Here is a 20,043-nt window from a genome sequence, read left to right as displayed (position 1 = left end):
GGCTGGCGTGACAATGAAGGATACGTTACGGACACACAGAGTCACAGAGGGATGGAGTGGAGCTTATGTCATAAAGCGGGTCGTGACTTCTCACCGTCATTCCCTTGGGTACAAGGTACGAGGACCAGGGTGGCCCCTGGATTCGCCATCCATAATAAGGTACCACAAACATTTTAGGTCATAAACCTGGCAACTTTGTCGAAGGTCAGAAAAAGTTTGTATAAACCAGCATCATAGCACAACTGCTTTATATTATTCGCCTTATACTATCAGATATACATGTATTCTGTACCTTATATTGTTTATCCACCGTTTCAAGCAACTTAAGCTTAACCGTCGCCAATGAATTCGCATAATTTTGAACTTGCATTTTACTGATGTTTAGGAAAGCTGCAGTTATATCAACTCACTAAGTGATGGAAACCAATCAAGCCTCATGGTCAGAGGCTAGATTTGAATTCACTACATAGTGCATTATTGTACTGAAGTTTTTCCCTTTGGACACATGGTCGAATATAACATCCGGTATATCACCAATCACACGGCCCATTCCATCATAGATTTGTATGCTGGATTGCTCAGTTAGAAAATTATCATGATGAGATATTTACCGTTTATATTACAGATTTCGGGAATTCAAACACTTGTGAATTTCAAGGGGTTTTTCTTCTTTTGGCTTGTCACAAGGTGGCCAATCATTTTACCGAGCCATGCCAACATTCTGCATTCTAACTGGATTGGTGTATTTGTGACTAATTTGTTAGGCCTATATACATGTACGATCCGCAACATAGCCACTTAGCTGCCTATGATTACAAACTTTGGTGGAAAAAGAAAGTCATTGCCCATGATCAATTTTAAGAGGAGGTACAAATCCTTATTTAACAACGAACAAGCTCACCTGCTTCAGAAATGGAAGTTTGTAGCTCATGAGCAACAGAAACCTTGAAGTCTTATAGTATTTGTTGGAGCTTGTAAGCATAATATAATCATGTCAAACATAAAGAGCCAAAGTTCTTAAACACTGCGCACTGAAGACGGTCAAGTGAACGTGGTCTGCAATACGAAGATATAAAACGGTACTGACACATGCAACATATACTTTCAAAATAAAGTTTATTTACATCCCATTTTTTATTTGACGACAACAGATTGGAAATGACTTCAAATGATGGTTAAATTATACTGGGCTTCATTGAGACAATGTTCTGAGGATAGCTGTCTGGTACATACTGTAGTCTCCGGATGATTGGGTATTGACCATGGACAAAGTAAATCAAAATTGGATATCGGGGCAACCTGACCGCACTCGTAACTGTGTCCGTATGTTGGACAGGGGAGATAACTTCAGCGTCATAAAATAAAATCCTTGCATAACACAGCAGATAGTATTAAAAATCAATGGAAATCACCAGGTCAATAACGTCCATAGATCAAAGCCATTTCTTGAACATCTTGAAACACACTACTGAATTATGTTGGAACAATGAATTTAAACATAAAAAGCTTCGTTGAATATCGGTGAATTCAGAATTAAGATGGATCTCCTAAATCTGAAATTATGCTGCTTTGTAACATGGGACAGTGTTGGAGTAGAACTGCAAATGTTGACATTTGAATAGAACTGCATGGCAACATGAACTTCTTTGCATTATTACTAAAGTCAGTTTAACTCACTAGAGATAAGAAATTGAGCAGCATGGTTTGCAATGTCCACAGAGAAAAAACAACACCAAGTCTGAAGAAAGTGTACCTTTTACCTAGCACAACTTCCTCCTGTAAGTGATCACATCCTTGTCAGGATGAATACTACTCACTCAAATCTGGTTTGCACACTTTTGAACTTAAAGAATTCTGTCAATATTCCTCACTAAAACAGTGATAGGATAAAAAAAAATTTAATCCTCTCTTGCTTCAAGATCACACTAATATCTTATTAATAAGCTGTAGTAGGAATGATGTCCTTTCGATAAAATACCAAAGGCCAATCTAGACTGCGAGACAGAATTTCTACAACACATACTATAGATATCAACTTGGAAATTCTGACATCTATTGATAAGCAGACAGTAAAACCCACTGGAGTTGGTTTGATTTTTCCTGTTTTAGCACTTCTAGAATTCACTATTCATGAGTTTCAGGTTTTTGTCCAGGCTTCAAATAAAAGCACACAGATGCGCAGTGCTGCATGGCTGCATGATTCTCCCTGCAGTGTGTGAACCCATTCATCAGGTGATCATGGAATATCGGGACAAACATACACAATTTACACCTCATCATTTTACTAGGCCAGCTTTCTTCGCTTCTGTTTCGTAAATGAGTAGTCTCCACATTTTCACCACAAAGACTTCAGCCTCTTCATCCAAAACCTAAAAGCAAGACAAAGCCCACAATAAGGGGTGGTAAATCTCCAGACTGAACAAGCATCCATGCGCTCACAGCATTTCAGCTATCCGTCCAAATACACAGGTGAACTAAAAATGTGGTGCAATTTGTATTCCCTGTTTTTAGTACTTTTAACTTGGGTGAAATAAGTAAAAAATGAAGTGAAAACCCCACACAAATGAAATGCCCTGAAAATGGTTTCATACTTCTGGCTTTTCAAGTATCCTTGTTATTATTATCTCAACACTTTTATCTAAATCTTCCTCCACATTTACAACAAACCACACTGATTAGGTATGTATAATTTATGATTTCAGACATAAATTGTTGATTTTGCAACATGCTTTTAAATGATCTCCGATAAGAGATTATCAATACCAAGTATAAAAAAGGAAGTTTTTTCACCATGCCTGTTTTCTTGTAACTTACCATAGCTACATCATTTAGTATATTTTCAGGTGAGCTCTGCGCCATGACCTTCTGACAGATGAAGTCTGTCAGGGTGGGTTCTTCCTCCCCAATATACTCTACAATCTTCTTATTCACCCAGGGTTTAATACGCTTGTCCATCAATGACTAAAAGAAAGCAAATTTAAGTGTAAAAGGTTTGTCAAACATTGAACTATTAAATGAGAGATCGTACAACAGTTATGTGTTAAGTTTGTGTTAAAACACATCATTTCCTGCTGTTATGCAGGAGTGCTTGTAAACAATCTCTGCTGTGCAAGCACAACTACATGTTTACAGAAACAGTGATGTATTACAGCAAAGAAGGGACAGTGCAATAGACTGGTGTTAGACGGACAATGTTCTCCATTATAATGTATGAATAGTTAATATACACGTCTTAATTGATGAATATGGGGGAAACAGTTAGCTCGCTGTATAAAATAGTTCAGCACTAATGTGGGGAAATACTAAATCTCCTTAAGTACCCTGCACTACTTGTACACATATGGTGAGACCAATTTTATTTTGTGTCTTATGAATGAGCTGACACTAAAATATAAAAAAACAGAATGAAAAAAGGACCGAAAATCCACATTTAGTTATTTATTTATTTTTTCCAATCATGGAAATATGTCTTTAACCGAAAAAATGGCTGAGACAGTATACATTTCTCAGAAATAAAATGACCTTTAAGTTTTATTTTCATACTCTCTTCCCACATTTGAAGAAGATTTTGTCTTCCCATAAACAACAGTTTAAAACTTATGGCCTAAAAGAGGAAGTGTAGCCTAAGAAATGTGTCAGAATTCTCTTTGGCATGACATGTGTCCGACAGTCTTACCCTGTCCACCATAGTCCAATCTAACTCGTAGGTGAATAGCTCATCCTTGGCTGTGGGGATCCTCTCTATCAGCTTCTTGATGTGCTGTCTCTTCTCCTCTGCTGTACTCGGTTTCTTCTCTGACGTGTCCTCGTAGTCCAGGGGAATCAGCTTTCTCTTCTTAGCTGCGTCCCCTGCCTCCTCATCATCCTGGTTAAACACGTCCCCTACTGTGAACTTCTTCCTCTTGTTATTGCTGTCTGTAGGGCTTTCAGACGCACCTGTAACACAAGACAGGGTTAGAGGATTTAAACCATAATGTACTGTAATAGCTCCTTAGATATATTGGCCATTATCTTAATGCTGGCTGCTGTTGTGGAAGCAAAATATTCAAATAAAATAAATATAGTCTTTTAAATGCTGACACGGTGGAATAACCAAAGTCAATGACTATGATAAACATTCATCCGTCAAATTTTTAGCATAAACAAAATTCCAGTAACGGCACAAATTTTGATGTCTTCCTGTTTCTAGGAAGCCATCTTACTCCTAGTTGTACCTAATTTGATTCCACTGAAGCCTTTCTTGGCTATGGCTGCTTCCTGCTTGGGGGCTGGGCCATAAACCGGAGCTGAGGGTTCCTCGGGTAATGACTGAGCTGTGCTGAAACTGAAACGGGAGTCCTCATCAGACGCCATGCTTGAGCTGTCTCCATTCACCGGGGCTTCCACTGGCTTCAGGGTGGGTGCCATCTTGGGTAGTCTTGAAGCACGATCGTCATCTGGAGAGCGCTCAGGGGGAGGGGCAGGTGGGGCAACTTCTTTCTCCACCACAGGCTCAGGGGCAGGGGGCTCAGGCTCTATTAACACCTGTTTGGGCTTCAGGTGTTCCTCTCGTTCCCTCTCAATCTGCAACAAATAGCCAACAAACGTCAGCCACTCTCCAAAGTGTCAAAATAGCACTCAAAATGCTGTTTATTGAGAAGTCAGAGTAAACCAGCGACCCGGACACATACTTAGCCACTGATAAGTACGTTTTGACAGATGGCTGAGGCACATCCTGATATGACAGTACATCATGATATTCCATAACGGGTCATTTGATTTTCACAGCATTGCAACCACCATCTGAAAAGGAATTACCACCCTGTCCTTTTTTATAAAACTGTACATTTCCCTCTGTCCCTTTTTGAATTCTAGCTTGAGGTCGATGAAGGTTACCTGGTTTACACTGAAAAACAGGGAAATTACATGTGCTTGAGTCATTCTGTGGAAGGCCTGTCTGAGTTCAGGACATCACCATGAATTCCTATCGTTATTAAATGCCAGAATTTGTGTTACAGTATGAAAACTGCATTGTGTTTGCACCTTTGCTATCTCTGACTCGGGGTCAGGATGACCTTCCTCCAGCAGCCTGCGTCGTATATCATCCAGCTCTTCTCTCTCCCGCTGTCTGTCTCTGTCATCCACCTCCTTCTCTTTCTCTCTCTCCTTCAGCCTTCTGCCCAGAGCACTGCCTCTGTCAACACAACATGTAACATCATTAATGGCAAACCATATGCTCACGGGCCTACATGACGTACATTTAACTTGGTGACTTTTCTCACTATATATTGCCTACAACTTTACATCTTGCTCAGGTTGTGACTGTTTCTTGTGTTGCACCCCCGTTCCATCATTGTACCTTTTGTGTTGCTGCCAATCCCAGATCATGTTAGATATTGCTAGGATTGCTCAGATTACTAATGGTGGCTATCAGGTAGGGTTTTGACAACAAAAGGTACACCTTTCAGCAACTAACCTTTTATTATTGTATTTCATATTAGTTTGAACAGAATTGAGACACTGAACTCACTTGTAATACTTTGGATCATCTCTTTCATCGTCATAATCCTCTAGAAACTCCTTCAATCTCCTGCCTTCCCGAACCTGTTGTAACAAATCACAATGGCTTGTACACGACTGAAAGAGTTATCTCCCTTTGCTTGCTAAACCACCAATTCCCTAAACTCGTGTAAACAACAATTGCCTAAACTGGTCCTACAATTTTCAGGGCAGCCGTGAAATTCCTGAACATCTATCATTACAGGCATCATACATGACTCAAACTGATACATTTCTCACTCACACATTTCACTAACACTCAGCTGTTAACAGTTTTCCAATAATGACTATGCATGTAGTTACAGTATTTTACAGACTCCAATGTAAGGTAAGCTTTGATATCATATCAGGAATGGATACTCAAAATAACTTAAAACACCCATTAACAGTTTGAGTGAGTGAGTGCTTTGGGTTTAACATCGTACTTAACAATTTTTCAGTCATATGACGACGAAGGCATCATTAGGGTGCATATACGTGTAATGTGCCTCCTTGTTGCAGGACGGATTTCCACCGCTCTTTTATTTAGTGCTCCTTCACTGAGACGACTTACCGAAGGCAAGTAAGCCGCCCCGCCTGAGCCATTATACTGATACGGGTCAACCAGTCGTTGCACTATCCCCTTCATACTGAACGCCAAGCAAGGATGCCCCATTAACAGTTTGAAGAAACATTTGTATTAAATGTGATTCTGTATACATAAATCAAAATACCTCTTCCTCCTTCCTCTCAACTTCCCGGTCTTTCTCTTTCTTGTATTCTCTGGACTTCTTGTTTTCTCGGATTTCCCAATTTTTTAACCTCTGAAAGACAATGTTTCACTATATACAGTAAAAACAGGTTAACACGTCAATAGTAAACTTGGAGGTACAAATGTATCCTGTTCGTTGGTTGGTCTCTCATTACAAGAACAGGCTTTTCATCAGGATAATCTGGACATACTCATATTTACCCCACTGACTCCATGAAGATCACAAAGGTAAAACACAAAGTGTAATGTCATCTGGAATGGATTGGAATAATAGAGTAAACCATAAGTTACCAACAAACTTTCCCACACGTGACCTACAGACATGTACACCATATTCTTGGAAGACAAGGTTTTTTTTTCAATAAAGGTTCCAAAACGGCCACACAAGCATTGTTGACAGTTTATTGTCACCAACGCTGTGCGAGCCTTGAGAGCAGGCAAATCTACACATTCCCTGTGTAAGACGAATTTTGATTCCACACCTTGTGTCTTAGTGAATGAAAGGAAGGCACCTTAAGAAGGTACCGCTCCAAAAGAAGGTGCTTGGGCAGAGTCACAATTGTTTTCATACACCTCTTCAAGAAACTCATGCTGACATGATCCATTCAGAAGTGTTTACAAGATAACCACTCACCTCTCTGTAAGCTGCTTCTTTTTCCCGTAACCTCTTTTCCAACTTTCTTCGCTCATACGCTTCCTCTTCCTCTTCTAACTCCTTCTCTCTGTCCTTCCTGTCTCTGAAAAACAGAAACAAAACGACAATACAGCTTACATACAGGAGAGAGAAAATGCTGAAATCAACAATCAAATTACTAATAATCTTCTGGCACTGCCTAATGGCCAAGATTCTCAAACACTAGAAACACACAAGTCACTTGAAAACTGGGTGGCAATGTTTGGATGCTGTGTATGCATTACATTCCTACATAACCTGATTGTTGTTAAATGCCACACTCAATAATTGTTCAGTTCACATTGTGTTAACAGAGAAATTATGGCCTCTAGTATTCATGACCAACACAGTGAAAAGCAGTCTGAATTTCTTCAGAGTAAAAATAACTTTTTTGAGAGACAAAAAAATGACAGATCTTCAATGTGAAAGATTAGTTGTGAAGAATCGAACAGATCTCCAGTCTAATACACAGTCCAAAATGTAAATTCAACACTGCACCTGTCACGGGAAACTGGCCTCTCTCTCGAGCGATCCCGTGACCTGATGCGGGAATGTCTTTCTCTTGACCTTGACCTACTCCTTGTGCGTGACCTTTCGTATGACCTGTCTCTGCCCCTATCTTTGCGTTCCCTATGTCGTTCCCTCTCTTCCCTTTCCCTGTAGTCCCGCTCCCGTATGCGTTCTCTCTCTCTGTCCCGTCGGTCCCGCTTGATGCGGTCTCTGTCGCGGTCCCTGTATCGCTCCCGATCCTCCTGTTCAGGGTCATCCTCATCCTACAACATGCCAGACAACACTGCTGTAATACCGTTCTCATCTCTACATAAACACCAGAGGTAACGCAGTACACTACTCTGGTCTGCTCACAAACTAAGCACACCCACAGACAATGGACTACAGGCCAACGCACAAGACGCATACCACAATACATGTAAAGATATACATAAATAGACCAAACATCGATTTCTTGCTCTAAGTGAAGACAAATTCCAACAAAAATAACAGACTAAGCATCCTGTGTGATCTTTTTTTTTTGAAACAGATAAATTTGCTTTTGAATAATGAGTGATCGTTTTTAACAATTACTTTTCACTGCACCAATCTTTGATCTTGCAAAATTTGATCACTTGTACGTATAAAAAACTGGGCTCGACAAAATGGGTCATGTCCGAAAGCTTGCCAGCCTCACAGAAAGTTTGTAACAAAAAAAAAAAAAAAACGAATACAAAACCATTCAACAGACGCAGAAAGCATTTACTTAGCTGACGTCAAAATGAAGAAGTTCTTATGATCATATTGTGCTATAAATGAAGCAGTCGAATTATTTAACTTCTATAGTAAAAACAAAGCATTTAAATATGAAACTTAAATGGTACATGTACTTAATATCACACAAAATTCTCCTCCACACACACAAAGTAAATATTCCAAGTACAGATCATGCCGTCTATGCTCGACGCTGTAAGATAAATACCAAAACAGCTGGGTTTAATTTATCATTTGTCTGGTACACAAACAACAGGGGATAATGACCTTGACCCCACATGGAGCCAGGGACTGGTGATATGAGGCCACAGCCAGTCACCTTCCCTGTGAGGACAGCCACTTCATCCTTACATATACAGTCTAGTGAGGCCTACCAGACGATGACCATTCATTGTCCACTCGCGATACTCAGGGCCCCCTCTGGTGAGAGAACGCTGAACACGCCTCTCGCTGTCACACAAAGAGATAAACACAGTTAAAGGCAGTTTCCCTCCCATCCCCAACTAAATCAAGAGTCGTAGGGATTCCTGCAAAAGATGTTTCCCTCCACCTCCATCAGGCACTTTCATGTGTCTTTCCTTTAAATTTATTGTATACTAGATCATATCCCACACTAACCTACTGCTCACTAGCAGCAAAATTGGTCAATTTCTTCTATTGTGTCTTCCTTAATAATGATACCCCTGTTCAAACCCAATTTTATGGCTTTATTAAAACTATCCACTTTTCCTTTAATAATGATCCAAATGCCACTTTATGGTGCTAAAAAGTGAAAAAACATAAAGAAAAAAAGTGTGTGCGAACATTTTCAATTGATCTAAAAATTTTCAATATGCTTGTGTTTTACTCTTGTCTGAGTTTACCGATAGCCTGTAATTTTACATCAACTACTTTTTACGAACTGCTACTAGGTACACTGAAAAAGCTCTAGACTCAATTATCTTGCTTCTAAAGCTACAAAATGTATAGTAAGTATGGTTTCCTAATATCTCAATTTAAAATTAACTAGTAAATTTGACAAATAAGAAACATGGTATTAATAAATTAATCAACTGATTATGTGTGCAGTGATGAGATCTCAGCACCTCTCTCAAAAGCTATCAGCTGTAAGCATGGTCAGATACTGCGTACTGTGAGAAAAGATGTCCTCAAGCAGAGTCAGAAACAAGCTATACAATTTACTAACTGATCTATGGAAATCTGAAAAGAAGGAGTAAATAAAAAAAAAGGCATAATTGGTACATTTCATTATGTGTATAATGGATAGATTGGTCAGTTTACGTCCATTAATTGGAGATAACAATGTTAGTACAGCCATGTCTTCACACTGCCATCTGTAAAAATGTCAGTTTACATGTACCAGATTACCTTATCTAGATCTTAAATGCCACCAAACAATGTTTGATACGAAATTTAGCTGATACTGGCTGATATGTCAACTAAACATTTTTCCCCCCATTTTACTCTTTACAAATGACACTGTAAAGACAAGGCTTATCACTGTCTCCCCGCAGCTCAACGGAAAGGGCAATGGACCAGTACTTTTCTCCCGCTCAACTCCTTACCAAGTACTCACTCACTTGACAGAATATGAAAATAACAGACATAGGATAAAATAACTAGGATAGAAACAAGGGACTCACCTCCAAGCTAATTCTAGATCCTCAGGACTAGCAGGCAATAGAGTACAGTAGGGGCACTGACCTCGTGGGTTACAGCTGCTGGCAGGCTGGTATCTCACCACATTCTACCTATCATGGTTCATGTTCTCAGCATATCCATTTACCTCCCCTTACTACTCAACATCACAAGCACCTTTCCATACATTTCAACATTTACATCCCAATGCCCTGTAATTTTTATTTTACAAAAATATCTTTATATTCTTAGTTATTTGATATGCATAGTCATTAATTCTGATGATCATGAAACCTCTAAGCTTTGACATATCGATATAAGGGATGCTAAGCTCCCATCCTCTGCTAAAACCTATCTGAGCAATCAAAACCTGCAATGCTACCTTACCCACTGCATAACGGGATGACGACTGTGACATCAGCGTTCAAAATGAATTATAAAGGAATTCACGTAGACACTTACCAAGTGGTCTTTACAAAATATTTAAGTGCATTTTTCATGGACTCAGAGGCTGGGCACTTAGCAGCGACAGTATCTAGTAAATTTTTATAAGTAATGAAATAACACCTATTAGCTGAGGTGACAAAAACACATCTTCAAAACAATTTCATTTATTTCATGTCAGCCAGGCAGACATTCTAATCTGTTGGCATTGCATGTTATTGTCTTACTGTCTTATTGTTTTGAATTTGCATATTATCTTTACAATTCAAGTTTATGCTGGCCTGTTTTTGATGGCATACCAAATTTCATAAAAAATTTCAATCTTACAAATCAAGCTGAAATCTGAAAGGCATAAACCTATTAAAAAAAAAACAGAACCTGTAACAGTATTTTAAATGAATCAAAGCTCTAAACATGGAATCTTGTTTGCATGAAAAACTGTTTTCAAACTTCTGTTTTACAAAATGATAAAAGGGTTGTCAGACTTCAGTGGACAGTTACAGGTTTGTTTCTTTCCTCAAACATTACCCAATTCTGTAAAGTTAGGGAAATGCACAGCTGAAAGTGAGTAAAACTATTACCTTGTGTGCATCACGGAAACTCTTGATTTCTCTGTTAATTATCTCTTTTTTATCATCTTCCAGGCCCATGTCATCTAGGCCCTGGAAAACAAGCAGTTGTGGGATAAGACTTGCATACGGGTACATTTTATGTCGGTATTCTTCAATAAGATAATTATCAAATATTTGAAAGAGTCTACAGATTTAACAGTACACTCCACTGTTCCAACAGGTAAATTAAATGAATACACTCAAATATATAAACTGGCATGTATGCAAAGGATAATTTAAATTCAATCTTATCACAAAAACTATGTGACCATGTCAGACGAAGGACACTACAAATGTTTGGCATACGTAGATTGCCCACAATGCTGCAGCATGCTTTCTGTGATGGTCAGAGCATGACTCCTGGCATTTTAATAATGTTCCCATATATGGAATACAATATTTAGTTCTGAGCACTTCTGTTATAGCTCTACATGTAAGTCAGTTATTTATGTATTTTTTATAATTTTATCAGGAAAATTTCAGTATTACTGGACCACAGTGGTCCACAGGGCAATCCAGTGTTAGATTTCAAGAACACTTGACCTATTTGGTGAAAGGCTAGTGGTCAGAGTTATGCCAGTCTAGACCATACCGTCACAATGTCACCACAATGACCACTTATAACTGACATAATCCCTGTAACTTCAAGGACTACTCACGGCATCTTTTATCAAATCTTCCTTTTTCTTCTCCCTTGGTTTGTTTTCTTTTGGTTCTGCTGGAAATGAGGAAGGCAATCACATGAAACATTTCTGGACAAATTTGTATCCCGTATATCTCAGCTGCACTTCATCAAAGCAATTTTAATTCTAACTTGTATCACATGGAGATAATAGGTTTAGCGAAGGGGGTGTCTTGCCATCTTTGAAACATCCCACTTGAAGAAATTCTGTTCAAGGAGAAATATGGAAAAAAAGGGAAACTGAAAGTGATTTAAAAATTTGGCTAAAACTTGCAGCCTTTAAATCATACTTTCCACCTGCATATCTGACCTTGAGGAGGAACTTTGTTGAGCTCGTGAGAGTACTCCCTCATGATGGCATCTAGGCCGGCCTTAGCCACTCGGTCTTCACGCTGTGAGAACTCGTCCAGGTCAGCTGAGAGTGGAGGTGGGGGCTCCTCCTCACCCTCCTCCATGTCTGGCCGCTTTGGCTTGTCACCATTCTCCTTCTTGCTCTTCTTGGCACGATAGTCATCTAACAACGTTTTTGTTTTCGCGTCTACTTTAACCTTAGAACATACAGCAATCCTGAGTTATGCATGATAATCTACACAACAGTCAAGTCTGCCTATGAGGAACAGAAATCATTTAAGCAACAGTTGTCTGAATATGCTCCAATTGCTACGCCTGCAATTTTTTTTTTTTCAGTCATGATTAAAGTTCTTCTATATGTCTTCAATTGCCATAGTTTATTATACTTGATAACACAATTATCTCTCTGTATGCCTAGGTGAATTAAATCAAGTTCAAACACAATCAATATGTTTTGACAACAAAACATGTATGCTTGAAATAAAGAAAAACATAACAAAATAAACTTACAACTAGTTTCTTGTCAGCTATGGCCCACTCATTTAACAGGCGAATACACCTCAGGGTAGCCTCTGGGTCTTCATACTCACAAAACCCAAATGCTGTAACCAGAAACATAAGCTGTACATTATAACATGTTTGACCTTGAGTGTGTGCAAAAATGTCAACTGTAATCTTTGCCTCACCAGCAATTCATGTGTAAGTAATTGTAGAATTTGTCTTGATCTGGTACTATTGATGTACAGGCATTTCGGGACAAGTTTTGAATCAACAATTACAACTTAATAGTCTCAATTATACCAATTTCTCACCTTGTAATTTTCCTGAAGCACCTTGAACTCTTTTCCAACTCAAAACATTTCCACACCTCTGGAATACAAAGAGGCTGTTAGCAAACTTGACAATTGCATCTCTTCCACAATACACCTGGTAGAAGAGTTCTTTTTTTTTTGTTACCAGTAGAAAACTCCACAGAAACTCTCACAGAAGTGAGAACATGTTTAATACAATACTGCAAGAAAGTTATAATAAAAAGACACCATCAAAATCACTGTAGATTTTCATTAAATATATATTCAGTTCATATGAATACAGAGAAAACTGAACAGATGCTTTTGAGCTAAAAAAAGCTTACATTTGAATTTAACACAAGCTCTACTTTGGTGTAATTTTCATGAAAGCTCTGAAGCCTGCAGAATGGAACTCTGGGAATAAGGACGAATCAACTCAATCAAGCCTTACACGGAGGGAACACAGTGATTTAGTTCATAAGATTAGTTTATTAGTACATAAGCCTGCTGTGTGTGAATTGTGTGAGGTGTACACTGACCTGCAGCATGGTCCTGATCATGGCATCTGGGGCTCTCTCACTGATGTTGCCCACAAACACTGTGGTTACTGGAGGCTTCTCCTCAGAGTCATCCTGTACAACACATCAGCACAATCCCTGGGTTTATCACCCATGCCAACTATGGTTTGAGTTCATTTATCCGATTGATATTTTACCTGCTTAAGATTGAACTCAATAAAGAGCAGGTAAGATTATGAAGGAAACCGGACTGAAAGCCCAGCATTACACCCATAGAGCTGTTGAGCTACAACTACAAAACACTAAAGCAGCTACATGTCCACATGCAAATGGCTTTCTTTAACAGGGCATAAGATGCTAAGGCAGAGGCACTGAACATGCCAGTAATGCACTTAATGAGAGTGCACAGCTTCTTTGAGCTTGATTTAAGCTTTTCATTTGAACAAATTTGGATTGGTGGAGGAGGGAGAGGGATGTGGGGAGGTACAGTCTACTGTTCAAACCTGTTCAAAGTTAACATATATAAATATATCCAGGACCATATCCAGAAAAAAAATGTGTGATTGTGCATAAATACATTTTATAAAGATGCAACTCCAAACAATGCTCTCCCTGAGTGTTTTAGGTCTGTGAATTAAAACACTTTGCACAAAAACTGAACTTTTTATCAATAAATAATCACAACTTAGTTAAATTACTTGTTAGTTTTAACACAGTTTGATTAGTTTGGGCATTCAACAATTTGAGAGCTGAAATGCTTTCCAGAATTAAAATTTCTTTAAATGTGGTTGAGATATCTTGTATGTATGATGACGCCTTACCTTTATCTCCTGCGGAATCAGCTTCTTGGAGGGCTTTACTGTGTTCAAGGGTTGGTTGGGGCCTGATGGCACTACAGTCATCGGCTGGGGCATCATCTGTCAAAGGACACACACACATAGTGACACAAAAAAATGACATCAGGTTGCTAATAAAATATCTTCTTTCATTTTCCTTACTCTTTGTTTCATAGTACCTTTTCATGTTTCCTTTAACACAAATATATTTCTCTATGTAACAATCAATACCAAACATATTCATAAAAACAAATATTCTCATTAAAAAGAAAGAAGAGAGAGTGAGAGCCATCAAAAGCTGACACATCCTTCTTGCCCAAGCAAAATGGAATGACAGAGGCTTGTTTAGGCATGTTTAAAAGAAAAACAAAGATGGATGGATGGATGAAAACAGGCACTATGATAGCGTTTTGTAACTTGTAGAAACTTACAGGTCCAGCTGGCATCATCCCCATTCCCATTGGCATCATACCTGTAAACATCAGATACAAATATATATATAAAAGTAAATTTTATGTACAGAGATTCCTAACTCACTAGACATAGTTGTGAGATCAAAACAAAGCCTGTCTGAGATAATAATTCACATGGCTGAAGTCAGTACCCATAGTGACAGGTTCCACCTACCCATTGGAGCAAAAGCATAACCTTGGGGCATCATCCCTGGACCCATTGGCGGCATCCCCATCGGGGGTCTGGGTGGGAAGGACATTGTTCCCAGCACTATCTGATTTCTACTGGTTACCGCCACACATCAACTACAAAGGAAGCAAACTAGAGTCATGAATCAGCAAAGATAAGAGATAAGAGCAAATGTGAATGGATTTTTAAGTCTGTGTACATTCAGGTTTGAATCTATAATGAAACTGGTGAATGCAGTCAATGTAGTTTTGTCTCCAAAATCGAACTGAAAATAGGCATAAAATAGCACTGAAAGTTGCTCTTTCATATGCAAAAAGGTTGAGGAATTAGGGTATGTTGAAGTCAGAAAGAACTGAGGACTTGCATTTGGCAAGCGGGAAAGCATGTTGTTAAATTGTCAGTTTGCCAAAAAAGGTGGGGGGTAGGGTGGGTATCAGTGGCATCCGTTCCATTCTATATTTCATGGACAAGTAAACTGCTGCTGCGCGAAATGGACATAAACATTTTAGCTTTCAGAATTGCCGTGCTTTAGGTGTATTTGGGACAAATCTAACGCGTGTGCATTGGAACTGAACGAGGAGGTAGCTCTTTGTACGCATTGTACCGGGATCATTATAACCACATAGTTCTCGCGCTAAGGGTGGCCAGCTGTCCCAGCGTATCAGTACATATAGGCCACGCTCAGTTCAACAAGTCGAATGATACACTATATGCCAACATTGTAACGTTAAACCACTTAACCCTAACGACCACATAGAACTTTCAAAGCACCAATAAAATGAACATAACTAAGCCGATATCCACCTCTGTCGCTAAAAGAGCATCGACTGGCTTCAGTGTGAGACATACTGTAATCAGTTTACCATATAAATCAAATTATTTGATCATCGTCTGTCACCTTCAGGGCTCCATTTAAACTATAACCATTCAAAAACCATAACCCAAATCTAAATAGCATGGGAATAAAGAAAAAATGAAACAAACTTTACTCGGATCTTCTGTCGTGTTTTAAAGTTGTGAAATGACCTGTACACTAACAGTCTCAAAAACAGACTGGTACAAAAATTAACATTCCATATTCAGCATGTTTCAAGATGTATGATATGGAAATAAATTGAGATGATGATGACTGTTCCAGTGAACAGATGACACTACCTAACATTAATCTCTAATATTTAATATATATATCTGATATATCACACACGTGATATATTTCCCATCCAGTTCTTCAACTTGTGATACATTTGGATGCTACACCCTACCGAACTGTTTTAAGTTCACGCTTGTTTAAATCTCTGTTTCAGTGTTTATGCGACAGGAATGTGAACTTTTCCATGGTATATAGTATGTGTGTGCGTGTTTATATTTTCAGGATATTTGGGTCAATATACTGAAAGTCAATCAAACAAGACAACTTAATGTGCCTTTTCGATTATGTGTTTATTTCACTAGTGGTTAACACCATGTTTATATTATTATTATTTCATTTTTATAACGATGGCCAAGTTTGGAGGTGGAGGAAAAGGGAGTGCTCGGAATAAAACACATACCACTGTAATGGAATAATAAGTAACATAATGCACACAAAGAATTCAGAAGCCTTAGTTGTATTCCAAAATATTGTTACTCCGTGTCATTTTTTAATAACTCTAAAATCAAGTCCAATATTTACATTAACCGATATGTGAATAAGCCAAACACTGGAGGCTATTCTGCTGCGCCGAAAGCTCAAAGCTGTGACGAAAGCCACCCTTAAACCAAGGTCTTACAGTAGGTCTACACATGATGTACTAGTACGGCCGGGCCTGTTGGATTGACACGAGGGCCTGTGAAGGAGGACAGCACACTGGGAAGTTGTAAGACTAGCGTGATATTTACTTGGGGAAAATGACGTCAGAATGCACGTGGAAATCAACACGTAAATATTACCCTACTCTTTAGAGCTCCCGCACAATAAAACCCGAGGAGAGGGTCGAAAGTCAGTGCTTGCATATAGGGATATGTTCATACATTTATATAGGTAAAGATTCCCCGATATAGCTATCAAGCTCTTGCCAGTCTTGCGACGTATAGCATACGACAACTGGCAGATTTCTGAAATCTCTGCTTTCAAGACAACTAAAAACACATGTAAATCATGGTATAAGGAATGAATGTGGTGCCTTGACTTATTTACAGCAACAAATGGGCTTGAAAATACTGAAGTATTTCGTTGTAATTTTAGAAACATTATTGAGGTCAAAGAACAGACCAGCTGAAGAGAGACGAACAACAACAACAGCTGGCGACCACTAGCACAAGCTAACCACATGGTCCGAGTCTCAAGTCATCTGATCACAGACGTCTGCAATACGATAGTATCTTTAGTATCAGTACGTTATTCATATATTCACAAACATACTTACGAATGGACTCTAGTGTACTTTTAACCGCAGAATCAAATAATTTCCGTGAATATAATGTTTCTGGCAACACGAACCGTCCCTTATTCCGTATGCAAATCGGGAAGTGGCGGACAATGAAAACGAGGCTCTTTAAAGGGAGGTAACTCTGGTTCATTTGCTCAAGGGTGGTTTTGCTGAAAGGGTGGTAATTTTGTGCATAAGTGATAAAAACTGGCCCAGCAGTGTGATATATTATATATTCCCATTAAGTACCCAGCTTTTATAAAGCTGACGTGTACATAATCTTAGTGATATTGTTGTTGTTATTATGATTAATTATCATTATTATATCGGGGACCGTCTTATACAATACAAGTTATCACCTGAAATGCTTGAGAGTTATCAATGTGTATCGATGTGTAGGTTAAGCATGGGATGTGGTGTTTTGCCTAACATGTTTTCAAAGTGCTGTGTAATAGTGAGCTATTTGTTGGATGTGTGTGTTACTGGGAAAATGTGGATGTTTTGGACGTTCTCTTTTCAGGTCTGAGCCATACGAATTTTCACAAAATATTGCTAGTTAATTTGATGACATGTAAGTTATTTTTTAAATGTGTTATGTCTTGTTCGACTGCATAAAGTAAAACAGATTTTCAAGGTTCAAATGCATGTTATACTTAAATTTGAAAAAAGTAGCTTGTGTTAAAATGCTAATGGTTTAAAATGTGGGTGAAAGTTTTTTTTTGATTACTTCAGGCTGTGTGGGTTAAAAAATATTCATGTATGGATTACCCTTCAAAGAGGCAGTTAATTGGTATTCAATACTACACGCAGAACACATTTTTTTGTCTTTTAGGTCAAAATTTCTGTTTTAACCCAGCAGGAATGCATTCCTGCAGCAACATGAATCTTCACTGTTAAAACTTATAAGCTGTTGCTGTGTTTCTTTCTTCACCTTGGTGATTATCAGTAGTTATCACTTATCATTTGTACTTTAACATCAAACTCTTCAATAATCTGCTTTTCCTGATATTTTCCAAATATAAGAATAAAGTCTTAAACACATGTGCAGGTTAATAAAACTTTGCTTATTATTTTGTATGGTGTATGGGTGTATTGTCAGTTTACAGTTACATTCAGACGTACTGTTATTTACTGTGATGTAGCCTATACCAATACAGACAAATCTATTCATGGGTTTAATTTATATTTGCAAAAATAAAATAAAATAAAATAAAAAAAGCCACTGATTCACAGCTTCAGATGTATAGAGAAGTTAAAATAACAATGAGACAAAGAGAAATTGAATGGATATTTTGTAATTCGCAAATAATTCCAATGGAGAGATATTACGTTATAAGACGAATACAATATGGTCTGTAATTAAACTATTCAAGAACTGAGAAAAACTTAAACATACATGTACATGTAGCTCTCCATACCTTCGCTAATGCTACAGTATGTAGAGCTATTGTATTTTTCTAGGCCTGTTTGCTAAGGGGCGTGTAACTTGCTACTGGTTAAGCGTTTACATAAACAGAATAAGACCCTAACTGAGCTAAAGTGATAAGAGGCCGTATTGCACCTGGTACGTGTGACCATCTGCCAATAAACTGTCGTCGTTGTGTCTTTTATTATGTTATATAAACGATATCTGCGATAAATTTACTCTTTTAATCTGATGTCGTAGAGCAAGCCTACCGGTACGGGTACTACAACGATTGTAACAGAGGACATTTTTGGGGCATAATTAACAGTTAATTTCCGGCCATATATTGTTCAACAAATCTATTCCCGACCAATGTATACGTCCATTAATTGCTGTGCAAATGACAGGCAATGACACCATTAATTGGATCACTATGACACTATCACTATATTAATTTCAGTGGTGATGGTTGTGGGGGGAGTGGGGGCGTGAAGCGCTCCGTGGCAGACTTGGTGGTTAACATGCACAAGGACAAACAAGCCTCTCACTAATGCGTTCAAGTCAAGCCGATGGTAGACGGTAGCTTCCTCTCTGGGAAACATACGTGACACCGTCTGCCAGCAACCTGTGCATGGATGCATTATCGTGCATTATCACCGTAATGCTGTTCGCCGTCATATGAGCGAAATATACGTGAGGGCGTTCTTGAGGATATTCTTTAGAACTATTAAGTAATCAAATAAATAAATAAATAAATAATTGCGGTTCCCTAATTTAATATCACAAAACACAGCCAAGGCCCTTAAATGATATACAGTATATATACTGGGACACATGTGTTCACCTGTGTATTTGTTTACTTAGGCCTATATCCATCTGGCAGTGTAGCCGTTGGTAGTTTTTGCCATATCTGATAGCGGTTAGGTTTGCGTATGTGACGCAAAGCTAGGTAGATAGGCCTATATACATGTTTTGGCTTACCTAGCAAAGGATTAAGATGTTGGAATTCAGCAGAAGCCCAAAACAAGCTAGGAAAATGGACCCGTTGCATATTTACATGCCAATAATTACTCTGGCCATTCCGCTGTCTTCAGCGATGGACATGACCGTCGTCGTACAATTAAGTGAAACATTAACTGATTCGGTGTTAATTATCAATGAGATAATTATCATCAATAAATCTAGATTTTGAGATTTCGTTATAAAGAAAACTATAGATACATGCAGGCAAACGTCTTGTGCGATAGAGGGTTCGCCGAAACAGAAAAGTATAGGGAATTACAGTAAAAATGACACGATAAGGGGAAAAAATTGAAAATGTTATCAACAGGTTTTGAACTTTATTTTTTTCTTTATATCTTTTATGCCGTGCGCATGAGATCTCCCTTGTATACGACACAGTTCTGCATTTTCTTTTCTTTGTCAGTTTTGCGCCGTGCACAAACGATATCATTGTGTAAGGGTACCCGGAAACAAGAGATCAGCAAGAGCT

General features: G+C 38.5%; 1 protein-coding gene across 2 annotated transcripts; it reads right to left on the bottom strand.

The window, feature by feature from the left end:
- Nucleotides 1-1,143: 1,143 nt before the first annotated feature.
- Nucleotides 1,144-17,249, bottom strand: LOC135466514 (RNA-binding protein 25-like). 2 transcript variants are annotated; one of them, XM_064744037.1, is made up of 19 exons: nt 17,144-17,249; nt 14,724-14,854; nt 14,528-14,568; nt 14,082-14,177; nt 13,282-13,374; nt 12,764-12,821; nt 12,462-12,553; nt 11,911-12,148; nt 11,578-11,636; nt 10,889-10,969; nt 7,461-7,735; nt 6,924-7,026; nt 6,252-6,341; nt 5,510-5,583; nt 5,023-5,173; nt 4,215-4,563; nt 3,677-3,936; nt 2,815-2,961; nt 1,144-2,369 (listed from the first exon to the last, which is right to left on the bottom strand). In XM_064744037.1, exons 2-19 carry the CDS (start codon nt 14,806-14,808, stop codon nt 2,277-2,279), a joined length of 2,385 nt encoding a protein of 794 aa, XP_064600107.1. In that variant the 5' UTR covers nt 14,809-14,854; nt 17,144-17,249; the 3' UTR covers nt 1,144-2,276. The 2 variants fall into 2 exon arrangements, with proteins under 2 accessions (XP_064600107.1, XP_064600108.1); XM_064744038.1 differs by having other exon boundaries at nt 11,578-11,633.
- Nucleotides 17,250-20,043: the final 2,794 nt, after the last annotated feature.

The sequence above is a fragment of the Liolophura sinensis genome, chromosome 6, assembly GCF_032854445.1.
Source record: "Liolophura sinensis isolate JHLJ2023 chromosome 6, CUHK_Ljap_v2, whole genome shotgun sequence".
Taxonomy (NCBI): domain Eukaryota; kingdom Metazoa; phylum Mollusca; class Polyplacophora; order Chitonida; family Chitonidae; genus Liolophura; species Liolophura sinensis.
The sequence above is the reverse complement of the archived record's forward strand: the minus strand, read 5'-3'. Positions and strand labels throughout refer to the sequence as shown.

Bases quoted from the DNA above. Each gene is read 5' to 3' on its own strand.
- LOC135466514 (XM_064744037.1), bottom strand. From the start codon at position 14,808: ATGTCCTTCCCACCCAGACCCCCGATGGGGATGCCGCCAATGGGTCCA. The intron at 11,637-11,910 runs GTCAGATATGCA...CCTCATTTCCAG, and splicing joins CAACAAAGTTCCTCCTCAAG to CAGAACCAAAAGAAAACAAA. The intron at 7,736-10,888 runs GTAATAGTTTTA...GGCATGTTGTAG, and splicing joins GTTTCCGTGATGCACACAAG to GATGAGGATGACCCTGAACA.